This window comes from Cibotium barometz, chromosome 62 (assembly GCF_041138505.1).
Source record: "Cibotium barometz isolate CiBa-2024 chromosome 62, ASM4113850v1, whole genome shotgun sequence".
NCBI classification, from domain to species: domain Eukaryota; kingdom Viridiplantae; phylum Streptophyta; class Polypodiopsida; order Cyatheales; family Cibotiaceae; genus Cibotium; species Cibotium barometz.
In genome coordinates, this window is record NC_141107.1 from 35,703,702 (window position 1) to 35,723,953 (window position 20,252).

Consider the following 20,252-nt stretch of genomic DNA (forward strand, 5'->3'; position numbering starts at 1 on the left):
TATGTGAAACTTCGAAATCATATTCAATTAAAATTATCAATTTCGTGAAGGACTATAGGATGCACAACACTTATGAAATCCACTATGCACTATATGATATAAGATAATATGGAACATTTTGAATTCATCCTCATGTAAGTTTCAAGTTGCAAATATCCCTTGGCAAAAGGGTGCCTTCCACTATGTAGTATTTTAATGATAAACACTTACATATATGCAATAAATAATAATCAAAACAAATCTACCCCAAAAGTTTTCAAAAACAAACCTCCACCCTAATGATGGTTTTTTATTATAAACAATAATTATTTTTTACAAACAATAAAAACTAATAAAAACATCTCTACACCAAATGTAAGGATTTTTGAAAACAAAATACGAAAACATCTCTACACCAAATTTAAGGATTTTTTTCGTATTTTGAAAACAAAATACGAAAAAACGCAAGCAATAAACAATTCTTAGTCTCTTGCCGTCTGCCTGAATTGAGACGCCAAGGCTACCCGTTGCATCCTAGTTTTTTGCACTAAGAGATCTTATATCACGGTCTCGGTCCCAATAGCGCATGGACACATCAGGCACGTTTGCTGTCGCCACTTCTGCTGCTCTGGCGCTTCCCTTCCTTGCGGTCGTGGCTTCGGGGCTTTCGTACTCTACCCCAACTTTTTCTCTTTCTTGAAATAGTTCTTGTTAGCAACAATTTAGACTTTACTGGGTAGAAAAGTTTAAACACAATCGTTGAAACTAATGGAGAAAGTTAAGCAGAGAACTACCTGACAGATCGGATTCTGGAGCTGACGGAGTGGAGTCAGGAGAGGTTAGATCTCAAGGTCTCCATGACTGTAGCGCAGAGACAAAACCAGAGCAAGAAAGTAAAAAAACAAACAAGATGACAGAGTGGTGGTTGAAGCTACTGAAGTGTATTGATGTGTTAGGTAGTACCGGATAGTTGTTAATTACTGGAGGTGCCTTAATATAAAAGGCGGGGGGTGATGTTGGTGCCCGATGAAGTGCAGTTAAGGTTGCATGTATAATGCATGTGCGAATGTGCATGAGGGATACTATGCGCATATGTGATGCTGGTGAGAACCATTCTTTTAACACCCCCATCTAAAATCGAACAGTGGTTTCGTGAGAAAAATGCTATAACCTTGCCAATGAGGTGATTGCTCAAGTGGTGAAGGTATTTGCCTAGGACCAAGAGGTCTTGGGTTCAAAACCCCCCTTGGTGCTTCCTTGGCGGCATTGCCTTCGGGTGGATAAACAAGCGTCTACGGGCGGCTGCCTATGAGTGGTGAAAATAGGTAACTAAGGGAGGATCTTGGGCCAAAGGCCAGTTAAAAAAAGAAAAGAAAAAAAAGAATGCTATAATCTTTACATGTATGCGGTATGCAATACAATGTTCAAAAGGGGTATGTAACTCGTGTAAGGAGAGTGAAATGGTTGTCGGAGAGGCTGTCGGCAGCAACAGCTTCTTCACGTGCTACGGAGGGCACATCTTCCGTGTGTGGGTGACGCTTGCAGGAGATCAAATGGATCAAGAAACACCAAAGATTCTAGATATTCTCTCGGTTTGTTATAAGTGGTGGAATGTAATGTCGAAGCGCAATGAATTGCTCAAGACATTTAGCTATATAGGTGGCTAGAGAGTCGTCGTCTTGTTTGACAGCGGCAATACGGAGGATGTGGTCATAGAACGGGTCGCTCGGTGAGTCCAGTTCCTATTGACTTCTATAGACAAGAAGGTAGAGGGATTTAGCATAGGCATGACGACGGGCATCAAGTTTGAAGCTCACGGTGCTAAACTAGTTATTTAGGGCATCGAATTTGTGGGAGATTTTATGGTTGTCCCACTTGTAGGAGCAGACAAGTTCCAGCCATGCATTGATTGGGATAGGCATACTTTCTGGATTGCCCGAAATGTGTCCAAAGTCCTAATAATCATTAGGTGTAAGCCAAGGATCTTAAACTTTCCTCTCATAAGCCTCATGCAGGCTAAACGAGAAATACGGAAAGGCGCACAATGTGTAGTGATTTATATCCAAATTGCCCAGACGGTGGTTAGTACTTTCGATAAGTACCGGGCTCTCCATAACAAGTTCCAGAAGATTTTTCTTCGGAGCAATCTCCCAACCCAGCCCCCCTCCCCCCCTCCCCCTCATCTAGATCGGAGGATCACAAGATTGACCTCCTTCTAGGCTCAGATTCCTAAGCAAGTTTTCATATCGCTTGTTCGAGGCAATGGAAACGGAGTGGGACCGCTAACTCCACATCGACAAGTTCTCTGACCTTTGGGCGGATCTTACAGATCTGCTTACGGGTGTCAAGACTAGAAGGCAACGGATCCAAATGACTCCACGAGCTTTGGAGACATTCAAGAACCTCAAGGTAGCCTTGACAGAGACTCCTTGTCTAGTGTTGTCCTCGTGGGATGAGCTGTTCTAGGTAATCACATAGACAGATTCTTTGACCTCTCGGTGGATCTCACCGATCTGCTAAAGGGTGTCAAGACTAGAAGGCAGTGGATCCGAATGACTCCATGAGTGTTGGAGGCATTTAAGAACCTCAAGGTGGCTTTGTCAAAAGTGCCTTGTCTAGCGCTTGTCTTGTAGGACGAGCCGTTCCAAGTAATCACCGATGCGAGTAGCATCGCGATTGGAGGTGTGCTACAGTAGCTTACATGTCTCGTAAGTTACTGCCTTTACAAAAGAATTACTCGGTCTACGATCGAGAACTCCTAGCAGTTACTAAGGCCTTGAAACATTGGAAGCATTTCCTTTATGGTCGTGAATTTGAGGTTTGCACTGAGCATCAGGCATTACGTTGGATTCAGACAATGGTAAGTCCACAGTGGAGTGACCGCCAGCACCGCTGGAGCCAAATCTTCCAGTAATTTGGTGGTATGATTGAGTACCTTTAAGGAAAGGCCAACCCAATGGCTGATGCTTTGAGCAGGAAGGGAACAATGACATTGATTCAGACCACTAGACTCGATCTTGTTGGTACGGGACTAGATGATATGAAGCACACGTATGCGGATTCCGATGAATTCACTACACACAATGGGAACAGGCATTGGATGCCACAAGACCATGTTGCTTTTTAATATGCGATGGTTGGCTTTTCTACAAAGGCTGACTTTGTGTCATGAAGTCGTTCAGGGCAGCTCTTCTCCTCGTGGGAAGAAGATAGGGTTTATAACGTTTGTCAGAAAGTGAAAGCTCCTCGTGGAAAGAAGATAGGGTTGTTACAGTCTTTACCAATTCCCGAGAGACCTTTCCAGGATATCTCCATGGACTTTGTCACAAATCTGCCTCCTAGTTCGGTTAAGCGTAATACTCAGTGCTTAACTATTGTTGATAGATTTAGCAAATTTATTATGCTTATTCCATGCAGGGCTAATGTAACCGCCGAAGACATTGTCCATTTGTTCATTCAGCATTGGTACCCAATTGGCGGGATTCCTAGGATCATATTGTCAGATGTTAGATTGAGATGCCAAGTTTACCAGTCATTTCTAGAGAGCATTGTTTAATAATTTTGGTATTAAACTGAATTTTTCCAATGCATTTCATCCACATACTGATGGCCAGATAGAGATCTATAACCAGTTGGTCTTTGATATGCTCAAGTGTTATGTCCACGATTAGCAAGGTAAGTGAGAATCATATTTGCCTTTAGTTCAAGCAATTTTGAATGATTCATTTTCTTTAGCTACTAGCATGACTTTATATGAAGCAATGCTTGGAAGACCATTCCAGTCGCTATTTACCAGAATCTCATCTTCAGTACCTAAAGTGAACAGAATAACGGAGTCTTACCAGGAGATTTTGGAATCGGTTAAAGATAGGTTGGCTAAAGCACAAGAGGCCTACACTCGACAGGCCAACAAAGACCAAAGGGATGTGAAGTTCTCGGAAGGAGATTGGGTTTATCTTCGGATTATGAAGCAAAGACTGAAACAAGTGAGCAAGTGATGTCCAAAGTTATTGTTCAGGAGCTTCGGACCGTTTCCTATCTAGAGAAAGATTAACGAGGTTTCAATGAAGTTGAAGCTACCTCCGAGCTAGCCTATGCATGATGTGTTCCGTGTTAGTTGGCTAAAACCATATGCAGGTCCGATTCCTTTAGAAGTGAAAGACGAAGCGGAACCAGACATAGTTCATGAAGCTGAGGTAATGGGTCCAGAATAGATCCTTTTGCACTGCTTCAAGCATGGCTCAAGCTGAAGACAAAGACAGTTCCTCATGAAGTTTCAAGATAAAGAATTCTTCGAAGACTATCCGGCTTTATTGACGGACTGTTTGGAGGCTATGTAGCTTCCGTCAAGTTAAGTAGAAGGGGATGTCACGTGCATCCCGCACTTGGATGCTACGTAGACACATCTGAATAAGAAGGTGCACGACCTGGAGTGGAAATTGGTCCCTTGTGAGTCCAGTCTAGGACGAGTCAGCAAGTGTGCATTGTCCTGTAGATGAAGCAGTGTCAGTCCATAGTGTGAGTCTCCCTTTGGAACGATGTCAGATGATCTGCGTGTTGGGTTTGCAACCGGACACCAGGCGTCTATAGAAGTATGTGGGATTGCATGTAGGATGGGCTCCAGCCCATAGGGCTACCCCAGAAGAGAGTCTTAGGCTCTTGCAGTGGGCATGGGGCAGGCTCTGTGCCACCCAAGGGGCCTGGAATGCCCCAAGCCTTGCCCAACAGCCCATAGAAGGGCTGGGCAAGCTGTCGGCCAGCCCAAAGGGGCTTGGCCAGTTAGGCGACAGGGCCCATGGGCCAGCCTAGCGCAGCCAAGCAGTTAGGCCTGGGTGCTGCCCAACAGCCTGCGTAGGGGCTGCTGCATTTATTTGCTAATTTCACTAGCTTGTGGAGGGAAAATAGAATAGGCTGACCAGCATATGAAAGGGGTACAAATACCCAAGATAGAATTCAGTCTTTTCATCTCATTATTCACAAAGGGTTGCTGCATTCCAAGGTCTAGGACAGCCAAGGGAAAGTGCTCAGCCAAGGTGAAGAAGTGCAGGCCAACAACCAGTCTTTATTTACAGTTTTACATCATTCTAATAAAGCAAATACACCATAGTCTCACAGGGGACGGAAGGGACGGATGCTTGGAACGCCAGGACGCCAAGTCGGGACGGATCAGAAACGGGGACGGCACGGGACGGTTGAACGTCCCCTTGGAGGCGTCCCTCACAAGGGACGGGGACGGCTGCAGGAGAGGGGACGCTGTGGGGGACGGCACTGTGGGGGGACGACAGGGAGCCGTTGTGCGCCATCTCGAATGTTTTTTTGCTTGTTTTTTTGGCCGTTTATGGCTGTTTTGGGGATGCCTTTGCCGTTTCTAGCCGTTTATGCCTGTTTGGGTGGCCGTTTGGGGATGCCTTGAGGCTTGGCCTTTGAGGCTTGGGCCTTGGGCCTTGGCCCTTGAGGCATAGTCACAGGGGACGAAAGGGACGGATGCTTGGAACACCGGGACGACAAGTCGGGATGGATCAGAAACAAGGACGGCAGGGGACGGTCGGACGTCCCCCTGGAGGCGTCCCTCACAAGGGACGGGGACGGGGACGGCTGCAAGAGAGGGGACACTGTGGGGGGATGGCAGGGAGTCGTTGCGCGTTGTCCCGATTGTTTTTTTGCCCCTTTTTTTGGCCGTTTATGGCTGTTTGGGTGGCCGTTTGGGGATGCCTTAAGGCTTGGCCTTGGGAGCGTGTGAAGACCATGAATGCTATGGTGAGGCCCATAGTCCACCTATTGAGGATTGTAGACGCTATGCAACCATGCATAGGCAAGGTCTACGAGGCCATGGATCGTATGATAGAGAAGTTGAAAGACTTCGTGCCTGACGATGACAGATACGAGGAGATCCATGCCTTGTGTCTAGGAAGGTGAAATCCTACTACTCTCCATTGCATGCAACAGCTTATGTGGTGGACCCAGAATTCCAAGTCAACAAGTAGGAGAGCGACCGGGAGGTGAGTGCTGGATGGAGGATCATCTTGGACCGTTTGTGCCTGATGCATCAGTTAGGTGTACAGGTCATTTCATGGCTCCTTTGGTTCGGATGGACCAGAGCTACAGCAGCTTACCATCCGCATACTTAGCCAGGCCGTCAGCTCCTCTTGCTTGGAGCAACTTTGGAGCACCTATAGCCACATTGCCTCTAGGAAGAGGAACCGACTCTCGGGGTAGAGCGTGCCGATGACCTTGTCTTCGTCAGTACAAACTTGCGAATGCTTTGCAAGAGCGTGACCAAGAAGGCAGATCCCTTCACCGAGTGGGAGATGAGTCAACAAGAAGAGGGACAAGAGGATGTGGTGCAGGAGCAGCATGCCAGTGAGGATGAGCTTGATGCTCCTTTGGCACAAGCTATCCATGACCATGAGGCGAGCGATGATCATTCATGGATCATGATTCATGGGCCTTACTACTTAGCTCTAGCAGCTAGCCTCTAGCCTCTAGGCTTTAGCACTTTTTGTCATTGACTCATTTGAGTCCGTCCATGTATTATGCCTCCTTAAGGCTTAGTCCTGACTCATTTTGTATCTACTTAATTATTAATACAATCAACCGTCAACGCCTTCACTCTTTGATTGGCGTATTTTGTTAATATGACTCAAAAGCTTACCATTTTAGTGTAAATTTGTGCTCATTTTGATGTACTTCCAAAGTAGAATAAGTGTAGAGTAGAAAAACTTTAAAAAATAGTATTTTTTGAGTGCCGTTCCCTCCCCCGTCCCCGTTCCCTACTTATGGCCATCCCCCGTCCCTTGTGACTATGCCTTGAGGCTTGGGCCTTGGCGGCCTCTCTCTCTCTTGCCTATCTAATATCTATATAAGAACAAGGCTACAAGGCTACAAGCACACACACACCCCTTCAACTTTCAAGGCTTCAAGGCTTCAAGCAACTCTCTCAACTTTCAAGCCTCAAGCCACACTCTATGAGTGTATCTACTCTCTCTAGTCTCTCTCCCTCAAGCTTCTTCTAACTTCCAACTTCCAAGTTCCAAGCCTCTCACACAAGCCCCTGCTAGACCCATCGGAGCCATGCCCAGAAACATGTGCTTTCTTTACTGCTGAGATGGTAAGGAAAGCTATTGACAGGATGAGGACTGGGAGAGCATATGATCATGATGGTTTGGTAGCAGAGCACTTTATTCATGCCAAAGATATGCTTGCAGAGCTTATTGCTATGATGTTTAACCGAGCCATGTGTGAGGGTTTTCCTGAGACTTGGAATATGTCCATGATTGTGCCTATCTTCAAGTCAGGGGATCCCATGCTTCCTGGGAATTATCATACCATCATGATTGGTCACACATTGGCTAGATTAAATGCATCTATTCTTGAGTAGGAGTTGAGTAGATGGGCAGAGAGAGAGGGCATACGTGCATCAGGGCAGGCAGGGTTCAGGAGAGGTTTCTCCACTCTTGACCATATCTTGACACTCAGAGCTATTATTGAGGAGGGCAGATTATATGGCAGGAGGATTTATTGTTGCTTTGTGGATTTCCGCAAAGCTTTTGACACAGTACCGAGAGCCAGACTGATGCGCAGACTATAGGAGATGGGAGTGCCCACAGAGCTGATTTGGGGAATCATGGCTTTATACAGGACAGTTGTGGGGCAGGTACGTACTACTCAGGGTATATCTGAGATGGTTCGCTCCACTATTGGGGTGAAGCAGGGCTGCCCCCTTTCTCCCACCTTATTTGGGATGTATGTGGATGAGGTTTCGGACTATGTAGAGCGGGAGGGTGACAGAGGAGCACAGCTAGCAGGGACATGGATTCCGCTGTTATTGTATGCTGATGATATTGTGCTGATCTCAGATTCTCCAGAGAGGATGCAGCATCATTTGGATGCATTGCACACGTTTGTACAGGACAGTGGATTGTCTGTTAACCTTGGTAAAACCAAGGTGATGGTGTTTAACACCACAGCTCAGTGGGTTAGGAGGTCAGTACCACCTTTACATATGGTCAGGAGACAGTGGAGTATACAGATGCATATACTTACCTTGGTGTGGTTTTTAGTGGCCCACTATTTTCCTTGAGGAGAGCAGCGGAGACCAGATTGACCAGAGCTTATGCAGCATTGGGGAGACTAGCGAGGATGTGTTCGCAAGTTCAGTTTGAGGAACCTCGAATAAAGCTCTGGCTCTTTGACACTTTGGTCACTTCAGCCATGCTGTATGGAGTGGAGATATGGGGACCCTCAGTGGATCACCATAGCCGAGCTGGTAGCACTGATGGATGGAGATGTATGGGGTTTCTATGATTTCCCGGATGATTAGGGCCAAGGCCTCCGTACCACATGATATTATCTGTGCAGAGATGGCTGCCCCCCCATTGGTAGTAGAGGCACTCACTCGATCAGTCTCCTTTATACATAGCACTTGGGCTCTCCCTAGAGACATATATGCTCGCTTAGCCCTGGATTCTTCACGACAGTTGGCATCACAGGGAGACGGATCATGTTGGTATGCACAGATGACAGCTTGGTTCCAACTGCATGGCTTTAGTATGGACAGGCTACCTCCATTTCAGTACTCCCTAGATGCACCCTCCCTCTCTCTCACACGGGCAGAGATTACCACTTATCAGGTAGGACTTGACTCAGCTGGACACTAGGAGGACATGAATATAGCCGACACACGAGCTTGGTACGAAGATGGCTTTCTATAGAGATCATCTTCTCCAGCTCACAGAGGATGGGTTTGTGATTAGACCCAGCTACATGGATACTCATCTTTCTCATGGGGTACGGTGTGCTATTGGTCAGATGCGCACATCCTCACACCAGCTAGAGATTGAGACTGGCAGATTCAGAGTACCAGCTGAGGCCAGGATTTGTCAGTTGTGCCAGATGGAGCCAGAGACAGAGTTACATTACATATGTCTTACATATGTCATTGTCCAGTATATTATGAGATACGAGGTCGTTTTCACTGCCTGTTCAGAGAGGGGTTCAGACCACTTTCCAGAGTCATGAGATACCAGGATCAGAGATGCCTCGGATTATACTTGCTGGAGCTGTGTAGACATAGAGAGGGTCTCTTGAAAGGGAGGGGATCAGAGAGGGAGAGACACCTACAGAGGCAGATTACAGACTTCTTTCGACCAGAGATTGAGTAGTTAGGCCAGCAGGCATTGCAGCTAGTCCCAGAGTATAGCCGCACCAGAGGTACACTGATTGATTGGGCTATAGAGCTGGGGCGGTCCAGGCGCCCCAAGATGAGAGACCCATCTCGACACCGGCAGAGACTACAACAGAGGATCAGGACCATACTAGCACGGCATGGGAGACGTCCGGTTAGAGTACTCACCATGGAGGACATTGAGGATATCCACCATCGACCGATGAGAGACATCTTTGGATAGTGATGTATATGATGCTTACCTTTGTTGCTGGAGTTTTCCTCCCCAGATGTTATCCATTAGGAGCTCCTAGTACCTTACTTTTCCTCATAGTTATTGTTTCAGTTTCAGTTAGTTGTTTAGTTGTTTTAGCTTTTCTTACACAGACATTGTATCAGATCCACCAATTGTTGTAACCTTTTTGTAGGTCATTTTGGCCTTTTAAGGACGTTAATATATCATTTCATTTCATTTCATTTCATTTCTCTCTCACCTCTCCCTCAAGCCTCTTGAGTCTTCCAACTTCCAATGAGAGGCCCATCTTGACACCGGCGGAGACTACAGCAGAGGATCAGGACCATACTAGCACGGCATGGGAGACGTCCAGTCAGAGTACTCACCATGGAGGACATTGAGGATATCCGCCATCGACCGATGAGAGACATCTTTGGATAGTGATGTGTATGATGCTTACCTTTGTTGCTGGAGTTTTCCTCCCAGATGTTATCCATTAGGAGCTCCTAGTACCGTACTTTTCCTCATAGTTGTTTCAGTTTCAGTTAGTTGTTTAGTTGTTTTTAGCTTTTCTTACACAGACATTGTATCAGATCCACCAATTGTTGTAACCTTTTTGGTCTCATAGGTCATTTTGGCCTTCTGAAGACGTTAATATTTCATTTCATTTCTCTCTCTCTCCCTCTCTCCCTCTCATTGCTCAAGGCTCAAGCCATCTTCAACCATGGCATCCTCCTCACGTGCCGGGGCTTTGTGTAGAAGGACAACGGGATGGACATGGTGGGAGGAGATTAACTACACCCCATCTGCTCATGGAGGCGGTTCTTGGCCATGGGCATGCAAGCTTTGCCCGTACCGGTGAACGGATGGCTCCAACAAAGTGCGAACCCACCTCTTGCATGAGAGTGGGCATGAGGTGAGGTTTTGCACGAATACCACGCGCGAGAAGAGACTGGAACTTCTGGACAAGTTTTGTGCCTACGAGGCGGTCGAAGCGGCAAGGAGGACACCACGAGTGGCCGTGGATCTCGTGACGATGGGGAGAGGAACTCAAGCCTCTACAATGGAGTCATGTGGTGGATCGGGATCATGCATGCCATCACCTTCACCATCGAGTCGGAATGTTGCTCCATCCACGACACTGGCACCCTCCATCTCCACGGCCTCTCAACCATTACGTGGCCCACGGCGACAATCTACACTTGGAGAGAATTAGAACCCCAAGTTGAAGGAGGAGGTGGATATGGCAGTGGCCCGCTTCATCTTCCACGACCACATTGCCTTTCAAGCGGCTAGGTAAGTGCAATCGATCATTGCCAATTCATCATTCATGTTTTCATCATCCTAGTCCCCTTCTCATTAGTAAATTGCTTTCTTGAATAAGTCATAATACTTCAAGGTCATGGTTAAGAAGATTGGGGAGTATGGCTCAACCTATACCCCCCCCCATCCGAGAGCTTGCGCACTACATTGCTCGAGAAGGTGAAGTGCATTGTAGAGCAAGCAGCTGACAACACAAAGTGGCAGTGGGAGAGGAATGGAGTCTCCCTCATTGTGGATGGATGGAGTGACACCCGCAAGTGGAGTATTCATGGCGTGGTTGCATATTCCCGCGGAGAGAGATACTTCATCTCATCTCATGATGCATCCGGCACCGGGAAGAGCACGGATGTACTTGCGGCGGAGTGGGCTACCACCATGGAGATCATTGGCCCCGAGCATGTAGTGGGCTTTGTTGCGGATGAGGAGCCTTTCAATAGGGTGGCGGGAGCTATTCTCCAAGGTATGTATGGACATGTCACGGTGTCTTTTTGTATTGCTCATTGCCTAAACAACCTCCTCAAGGACATAGGGGCATTGCCATGGATCAGCCCACTCATTGAGAAGGCCAACACCATGGTCTCCTTTGTCCTCAACCACCAAAGACTTCGGCATGAGTTCAACAAGAGGTCCTCTCTCTCTCTCTCCTCAAATATTCTGACACTCGGTTTGCCTACAACTCCGGTGCAAACATTGGCCAAGAGTATAGGTTACGGGCGGATGACGCCTCTTGGTGGGAGCATGTTAAGTTCACGGATGCTATGGTGAGGCCCATAGTCCACCTTTTTTTTTTTTTTTTTCCCGAGAAAAGATCCTTTCATTAGTTATATAAAAACACCCGTAGGGCTACAAAAGATCTCTCCTGCTCCTAAGAGAGAGAAGAGCAGCGAATACATCATGGCAGCCTGGGAGACTCTTTCTAGGTGCTGCAAAATACAAGCATCAGTATAAAGAACTGAGCGGCTAAATCATACAATAAGGGGGGGGGAAGAGCCAAACAGGTGGCCTGTAGTGCCAACGGGGGGATCCCGTGTGTAAGGTGTAGAACGGGCCACAGCGCCAAGTGGTGTGAAAGGCCTGGTGCCGTAAGATCGCCTCATCCCCGGATGCGGTCGTACTGTCCTTGCAGGGTGTGGATCAACTCCTGCCAAATCCCCCGAACAGTCTCTGCTGGTGGCTCCAATCTCCCCTCAAAGGCCGTAAAGCACCGGGCCCTCCAGGTGAACCAGATGGTGAGGCTGCTGAGGAGCTCCCATCGTAAATCCCTCTCCTGTGTCCAGTTGGCGGACGAGAAATCCGGTGCCGGAACCAGGCGAGGCTGGCCCCTAATAAATCTGATGGCCTGACTGCCCTGCTCCATCTCATAGCCCATAGCAGGCCCTGACGAAGTCGACCAAGCAGCGGCACCCCACGTAAACATACCCTCTGGAGAGAGGGGGGCCAGAATACGTAGCATCCGCAGCCAAATCTGCTGTGCCTGAGGGTAGTCCCAAAGGCAATGTCTCTGTGTCTCCATAGGGTGGCTGCATCGGACGCAGGCCGCCGGAAGACCGTTGTAAACAAGCCAAGTGCCAACTGCTGAGCCCCTGTGGGCGACCAGCCACTGAAAAGCCGAGATCCTGCGGGCTTGCCGACTAGCCCAGAGCCGAGCCCAGAAATCCTCCAGGAACTCCTGTGAGAGTCCCTGCAATCGCCAATGCCCCGCTGCCGCTGGAGAAACCGTCCTCCTCGCCGTCAAAATATGCCGTCCCAGCCGAACAGTATACTGGAAAAAGGTGATCTCTGTGGCCTCAAGGGATGCATAAGGATCATGCCACTCGTACTCCCCGGGGTCCCACTGTAGCCGGGCCAAGGGGCGCGCTGCATATGCCCATATGCGCCAATCCGGGAGCACATCAGCAGGGTCGGGGTCAATATGCCACTTCCGAGAAGCGGCAGCCACTACCCGAATCCTCTGAAAGGTGCACTCTGCAACCAAAGGCGGCTCCACCTCCACTCTCTGGAGTCTGCCCTCATCCTGAATCTCATAGTAGAGGCATCTGCCATCCTCAGTGCTAGCTCTGACAGCAATCAGGATCTCCAACTGTGTAAAGGCTCCCATCCACCGTGGGGCCACTGGCTCGAGAGGTGTGAACCACTCCTCTGTGAGTGCCTCCTGAATATCATCCCTCATAATCAACCCCCCTCTGAAGTGACTCAGCCTCTCCACCTGGATCTCCTCTGGTAGACTGCAGAAAGCCTGCCAGTCTCCAAAACTACGAGCTGGGCCTGCCGCTAAAGGTCCCCAGGCTAGACGAGGCCGAGAACCCAGCATATGACCCTGCTCCGTACGAACCGCTGGGCTCCAGATGAGCGGCTGCCTGGCCCGCTCCTCAACACAAGAAGGAGGCCGCTGAGAGAGCCCCGGTCTCAGCAGCTCCCAAGCTCTCAGGATACTCAAAGCAAATCTGTCCTCCCATCCTCTACTGAGGCCTGTCCTCCTCATCTCTATGAAGATCCAGCGAATCTCTGGTGCCCAAGTACCCCCTGCAGGGGGCGCCCGAGCCTGCAGTCGCTGCAAGAGGAGCTCTTTCCAAGGCTCAGCGCCTGGAAGCAACCCCCGAACAATAAGCTTCCCCAATAAGGCTCTACTCTGATCGACTGGATCTATAATGCCCAAACCGCCCTGAGCCAGCGGAAGTGTAATAACTGCCCATGCAACCTTTGCCCGAGCTGGCTGACCGTCCCGCCCAGACCACAGAAAGTTCCTGATCAGCCTCTGTACCTGGCTGATGCAAGAGCTCGAGAAAATCCAGCAAGACGTAATGTACCACATGGTCGCTAACAGCACCTGATTTGCCACCACCACCCTCCCAGCCAAGGATAGTCGAGCTGTACTCCAATACAATAGCTTCTTCCGAATGCTCAGAAGAAGCGGGGCAATCTGTTGCTCAGGTGACAAATCGAGGCCAATCTGGCATCCCAAATATCGCACTGCTGTGCCTGGAGGAATCCATCTAAAACCGGGGTCCGGGCTCCATGCCGGAGTGGGAGCACTACTGATCCAAAAGGCCAGTGTCTTGCGCCAATTGATCAATGCTCCCGAAGCTGCACTAAAAACCTGGAGCGACTGCTCAGCCCGAATAAGATTGGCCTCTTGGCCATGCAAAAATAAGCCCGTGTCGTCTGCAGACTCAGCATCAAGCAAATCCTCCCCCCGGACTGGGAGTTGAAGTCCTCTCAAACCAACCTCCTCTGCCGTCAAATACATACTCATAGCCTCCGCAAAGAAGAGAAAAAGGAAAGGGGCGAGAGGACACCCCTGACGGACTGATCTGGTCAGCTCAAAACTCGGCCCCCGTCCTCCTGCAATCAGCACCTGGCTGCGAGCTGTGGAATACAGAGCTGCCACCCCTCTGATCCATCCTGGCTCAAAGCCCAGGCGAAGCATAGTGCCCTCTAAGAATCCCCAATCAACTCTATCGTATGCCTTCTCAAAATCGAGAAGCATCACGACCAAGTCCTCGCCAAGAAATCTAGCTCGGGCCGTCTCCCAGAAAGTAAAGATGTTGTCAAGGATACTGCGCTCCTTGACAAATCCTGTCTGAGTAGCATGAATCAACTCCCCCAGGAAGGGTGGGATCCTCAAACTCAAGGCCTTTGCTAAGACCTTGTAGACAGTATTGAGGATCGTAATAGGTGCCGAATGTCATCTGATACTCCCTCCCCCTTGGGGATAAGATAGATCAAGCCCTCTGAAAAGCTCTGCGGCATCACCCCAGTGTCCAAAACATGCTGAAAGCCCCTGCGGAGGCCTGGCCCCAAAAGGTCCCAATAGCGCATAAAAAAGGCCGGCGTCAGTCCGTCCTCCCCTGGGCAACTATGTCGCGGCAGGACGCTATGCAACCATGCATAGGCAAGGTCTACGAGGCCATGGATCGCATGATAGAGAAGTTGAAAGACTTCGTGCCTGACGAAGATAGATACGAGGAGATCCATGCCTTGTGTCTAGGAAGGTGGAATTCCTACTCCATTGCATGCAGCAGCTTATGTGGTGGACGCAAAATTCCAAGGGAACAAGCAGGAGAGCGACTGGGAGTTGAGCGCTGGATGGAGGATCATCTTGGACCGTCTTGTGCTTGATGCATCGGTTAGGCGCAAGATCAGGGACCAGCTTTCCATGTATAGGTCATTTCATGGCTCTATGGCTGTCATGATCCATAGATCGACCGCTCCAAAGTTGGTGCTGCTCTATGGTGGGAGGACTTTGGTTCGGATGGACCGGAGCTACAGCAGCTTACCATTCGCATACTTAGCCAGGTCGTTAGCTCCTCTTGCTTGGAGAAACTTTGGAGCACCTACAACCACATTGCCCCTAGGAAGAGGAACCGACTCGAGGTAGAGCGTGCCAATGACCTTGTCTTCGTCAGCGCGAACTTGCGAATGCTTTGCAAGAGCGTGACCAAGAAGGCAGATCCCTTCACCGAGTGGGAGATGAGTCAACAAGAAGAGCGACAAGATGATGAGGTGCAGGAGCAACATGCCAGTGAGGATGAGCTTGATGCTCCTTTGGCACAAGCTACCCATGACCATGAGGCGAGCACTTCACGTGGATGATTATTTAGGGATCATGATTCATGGGCCTTACTACTTAGCTCTAGCGGCTAGCCTCTAGCCCCTAGGCTTTAGCACTTTTTGTTATTGACTCATTTGAGTCCGTCCATGTATTCTACCTCCTTAAGGCTTAGTCTTGACTCTTGAGTCATGACTCATTTTGTATCTACTTAATTATTAATACAATCAACCGTCAACGCCTTCACTCTTTGATTGGCGTATTTTGTTAATATGACTCAAAAGCTTACCATTTTAGTGTAAATTTGTGCTCATTTTGATGTACTTCCAAAGTAGAATAAGTGTAGAGTAGAAAAACTTTAAAAAATAGTATTTTTTATCCAGGCAGCTCGTAGAGAGTGGAGATAGGAGATCATGGTATTCACAGATGATACAGCGGCTCACTCAGCATGGTCTTGACATAGATCACCTGCCACCTTTCCAGTATGATATACATGCACCACACATCCAGCTCTCTCACAGTGAGAGGAACAGAGTCCTTCGGCAGGATTTATGGCAGCGATACACTCAAGAGACTTGGATTACACCTAGTCAGCCTCTACCGCCGAAGATGCTATACTACAGAGATCAATTTATGCGTATCTCTGCGGGTGGATTCATACAGAGACCTGGATACATGGATGTGTACATGCCTTACAGTGCCCGAGTGGCGATTGGCCAGCTCACAGTGTCATCACACCAGCTTGAGATTGAGGCAGGTAGGGCAACACGGATCCCCAGAGTAGAGAGGATATGCAGACTATGCCAGGAGGAGGTTGAGAGTGAGGAACATTATGTATGCAGATGCAGAGCATATAGTGTCATTAGAGAGAGATACACCACCATCTACAGTGGACATCCCTCACTCCGCCAGATCATGGAGTCCACAGACCAGCGCAGATTTGGCCAGTTCTTGCTAGAGACACAACGCCACAGAGAGACACTGCTACGGACTCATACCACAGGGGGAGGTGGGCGACAGCTCCAGCTCACTGATTTCTTCCAGAGATCTATCCCAGTGCCTACCCTGACACAGGAAGGGGTTACACTTCAGCGCGCTGCAGACCTCCGAGCCAGACGGAGACCGAGAGCACCAGGCTACCAGACTCCCAGACTACATCAGAGGGAGATCACAGAGATACGGGCTCGACATCAGCACCATATCTAGGAGCGGCTAGCTCACTTACACTCACACTCGGAGATCATGCTCCGAGGTATTTTTGCCTCTCCATTGCCTATGTATCACATATTACACCCCCATTATGGTACTGGTTGGAGCTAGACAGATCTGCATTGCATTCTTGTATACCCTACGCATATAGGTTGCATACTGAGCCTCTAGCAGTAGTGCTCCATCTATCACACCTCCCCACTAGCTCAGTACTTTCATAGTTTATTTCATGTTCATTTTGTCCTTTTTTTTAATGGACATCCAGAAGACATTGAGAGTTGTACATTGATTTGTCTCATAGGTCGAGTTCGGCCTCTAGTAGACGTTTATACAGCTTTCTTTCTTTCTTTCTTTCTTTCTTTCTCTCTCTCTCTATGTGACCAAGAAGTGGACTCAAAGGAGCACTACATATGCCGATGTACTGTGTACTATGAGATACGAGGGAGATATTGGTCTCTTCCGAGAGGGATTTGGACCATTACGACATGTGATGGAGTTTGAGGATTAGAGATGTTTGGGGCTTTTCTTATAAGTTATTGGAGCTCAGACGCCATCGAGAGACTCTCCTACGAGCCAGGTCAGTACACCAGGATCCACCCCGCCAGCGAGCCATGTGACAGATTTTTTCAGGGCCAGGACCACCCCGGCAGATACGACCAGGACCTCCACTACCCCCTCGGCGAGCCAGACATCCCATAGACGTCCTTCAGGAGGAGTCACCCTTGACAGAGCCATAGCACTTTGTCGAGCGAGACGCCCACGCTTACCAGGACCTCGTCCACGGCCGCTTCATCACCGGTGGATTAGAGCCATCATCACCCGCCATAGGAGATGACTGCCCTGCCACTTTAGTTTCTCTATCTTACAGCACCCCATGAGAGAGATACGGAGATGAGCAGATTACATTTTATGCTAGCTGTAGATATTATACACTTTTGTTTTACCTCAGTAGGAGTATTTTCCTTTCATAGCTGTCTAGGACTGTTTTAGGACTTTTTTAGTCCTTCTTGTCTTACTTTTGATGAGACACCATCAGATGTGTACTATGTTTTGGTCTCATAGGCCACTTTGGCCTTTCGCAGACGTTAATATATCTTTCTTTCTTTCTTTCTTTCTCTCTCTCTCTCTCTCTATTTCTGCACATCTTCTATGTCGTGCATTATCTTCTTCACAAACGATTGCTGAATTTTGAGCGTTGAAGTTACCGATTCTTCCACCGAGCTTCCACATGTTACACTTCGCCAGGCCATTGCATATATCCAGACGCACTCAAAGGTCGTCCAACCTCATCTCTAATGAGGTCAGTCCACATAATGGGCTGTCTTTCAGCCTCATCCTCTGATGTGGGAAGCCTCTGTCTCAAAAAAGGTTTCATGCTACTACATGCTTTGATAATGGCAGCTATAAGTGGAGAAGAAGGTGGCCTATACTTTGCATCGGTGAAAATGAAACGTGAACTGAGCATCCAATCTCTACCTCCCATGAGGTGTGCAACCGGAAATGTGAAACATAAAAAATCCTTCCAAGGTTTAGTGCTTGGGAGGAATGCTTTGACTGCTAGCTTGCAAAGCAATGCCGTGCACTGTATATCCGGATCTACAATATTCAGCCCCCCTTCGTGTCTGGGGTGTATAACAGTCTCCAAGCCACTCTGGCATGGGTGTCCAGTAAACCATCAAGCCTGACCAAAGAAAGTTACGGACCAATCTCCGTAGCTAGCCAATGCATCCACGAGAGAAGCACCAACAAGAGGCAATGAACCAGGATGAGGCAAGCAGTACTTGGTTAACCACCAAAGCTATGGAGGCTAGATCCAATCTCCTAGAACTCCAATGAAGAAGTTTCTTCCTAATGCTTAGAAGTACTAGTGCAAACTGTTGTGCAGGCGATATATCAACCCCAACTTGACACCCCAAATATCTGGCAGTACAACCCCTGTCAATTAAGTAAACCTGAGCTCTGCACCCCAATTGACTCTTTGGGAGTCACTAATCCAAAAGCCATTTGACTTATGCCAGTTAATGAGTTTTGCATCCAAGCAAAACTCCTCCAAAGCAATCCAAAAGGAACATAAACATATGTGTGAGGTGTAACATGCAGAAGCTTCGGGGTCGAATCGGTAACTTCAATGCTCAGAATTCAGCAATCTTTCACGACAAATATAACGCACAAAACTGAGGTAGATGTGCAGAAAAGAGAGAGAGAGAGAGAGAGTAGAACAAGACATAGTATTGGGTCCCAAGTACCCTCTGTAGGGCCCCCACCACGAACGGTGTATTTGCTTTATTAGAATGATGCAAATCAGCAAAATAAAGACTGAAATCTTGACCTTCACCTTTCACCTTGCGGTAAGCTTTCCCTTGGCTGTCCAGGCCCTTGAAAACCCTCAGAGATTGTGAATAATGAGATGAATGACTGAATACAGGACTTGGGTATTTATACCCCATAATGCATCCAGTCGGCCAGCAGAATTTTCCCCTCCACGACTTGTTCCAGAAATATATATGCTTTTAACACTCGTTTCACACTATGAAGGGCTGTGCATTACCCTGGATGGTGTCGAGGCTGTGTGCAATGGACTGGCCGCCCCTGTGGACTGTCCTGGCTGCTGCAGGCAGCCACCATGGCCTGGCCAACAGGCAGCCCAGGCCTCTAGGCCTGGCCGCCTTGCTGTCCAGGCCACCTTGAGGCTGGCGGACAGCAGGCTGGCCTATTCTTGGGCCTCCTGGCCCTCTATAGAGTGGCCTTTGAAGACCTCCCCATGCAAGAGAAAAGGAGTCTTCACTCCCTTCTTGAGGTAGCCCAAGGAAGTGCTCCCTTGTCTACATGCAACCTACATGCCTACACAGATGTCCGGCACCTGGTCGCAGACCAGATACTTAGATCACTTGACATCATTCCAGAGGGAGACTCACAGCGCGGACTAGCACTGCTTCATGTGCAAGACAATGCACACCTGATCTTGGACGTATAGAGTGGAACCCTAGATGACTCGTCCCGGACTGGGCTCACATGAGTCGAGTTCCTGCACCTTCTTGTTCAGATATGTCCACGTGGCATCCAAGTGTGGGATGCACGTGACATCCCCTTCTACTTAACTTGACGGAAGCTGCATAGCCTCCAAATAGTCCATTAATAAAGCTGGATAGTCGTCGAAGAACTCTTTGTCAAACCATACCGCTTCGTGGGTCCCTCGGTCTTGAAACTTCGTGAGGAACTGTCTTTGTCTTCGGTTGGAGCCATGCTTGAAGCGGTGCAAAAGGATCTATTCTGGAACCATCACTTTAGCTTCATCAATGATATCTGGTTCCACTTAGTCTTTCGCTTCTGAAGGAATTGACTTGCATACAGTTTTAGCCAACTGACATGGAACACATCATGCATAGTCCAGCTCGGAGGTAGCTTCAACTTCATTGAAACTTCGTTAATCTTTCTTTGGATGGGAACAGGTCCGAAGCTCTTGAATGATATGTTTGGGCGTTGCTTGCCCACCTGTTTCAATCTTTTCTTCATGATCCAAAGATAACCCAATCTCCTTCCGAGAACTTCATATCCCTTCGGTCTTTGTTGGCCTGTCGAGCGTAGGCCTCCTGTGCTTTAGCCAACCTGTCTTTTACTGACTCCAAAATCTCTTGGTAAGACTCCATTGTTCTGTTCGGTTCAGGTACTGAAGACGAGGTTCTGGTCAATAGCGACTGGAATGGTTTTCCAAACGCTGGAATGGTCTTCCAAATGTTGCTTCATATGGAGTCTTGCCAATAGTTGAAGAAAAGGAATCGTTCAAAACAGCTTGA

At 48.4% G+C, this 20,252-nt stretch overlaps 1 protein-coding gene across 8 annotated transcripts in view; it reads left to right on the top strand.

The window, feature by feature from the left end:
- Positions 1–465: 465 nt before the first annotated feature.
- LOC147604415 (uncharacterized) overlaps positions 466–20,252 on the top strand; it is a 146,060-nt gene continuing 126,273 nt past the window's right edge. For 6 of the 8 annotated variants that reach the window (XR_015265450.1, XR_015265451.1, XM_086795517.1 and 3 more), the window contains exon 1: positions 467–648. Coding sequence is in view for 5 of the 8 variants with exons in the window: in XM_086795517.1 (XP_086651643.1) it covers positions 566–648 (83 nt within the window). In the remaining 3 variants the exon portion in view is untranslated. Of the gene's footprint in view, positions 649–20,252 lie in introns of all 8 variants that reach the window. The other 2 variants (XM_086795521.1, XM_086795519.1) reach the window with 2 other exon arrangements.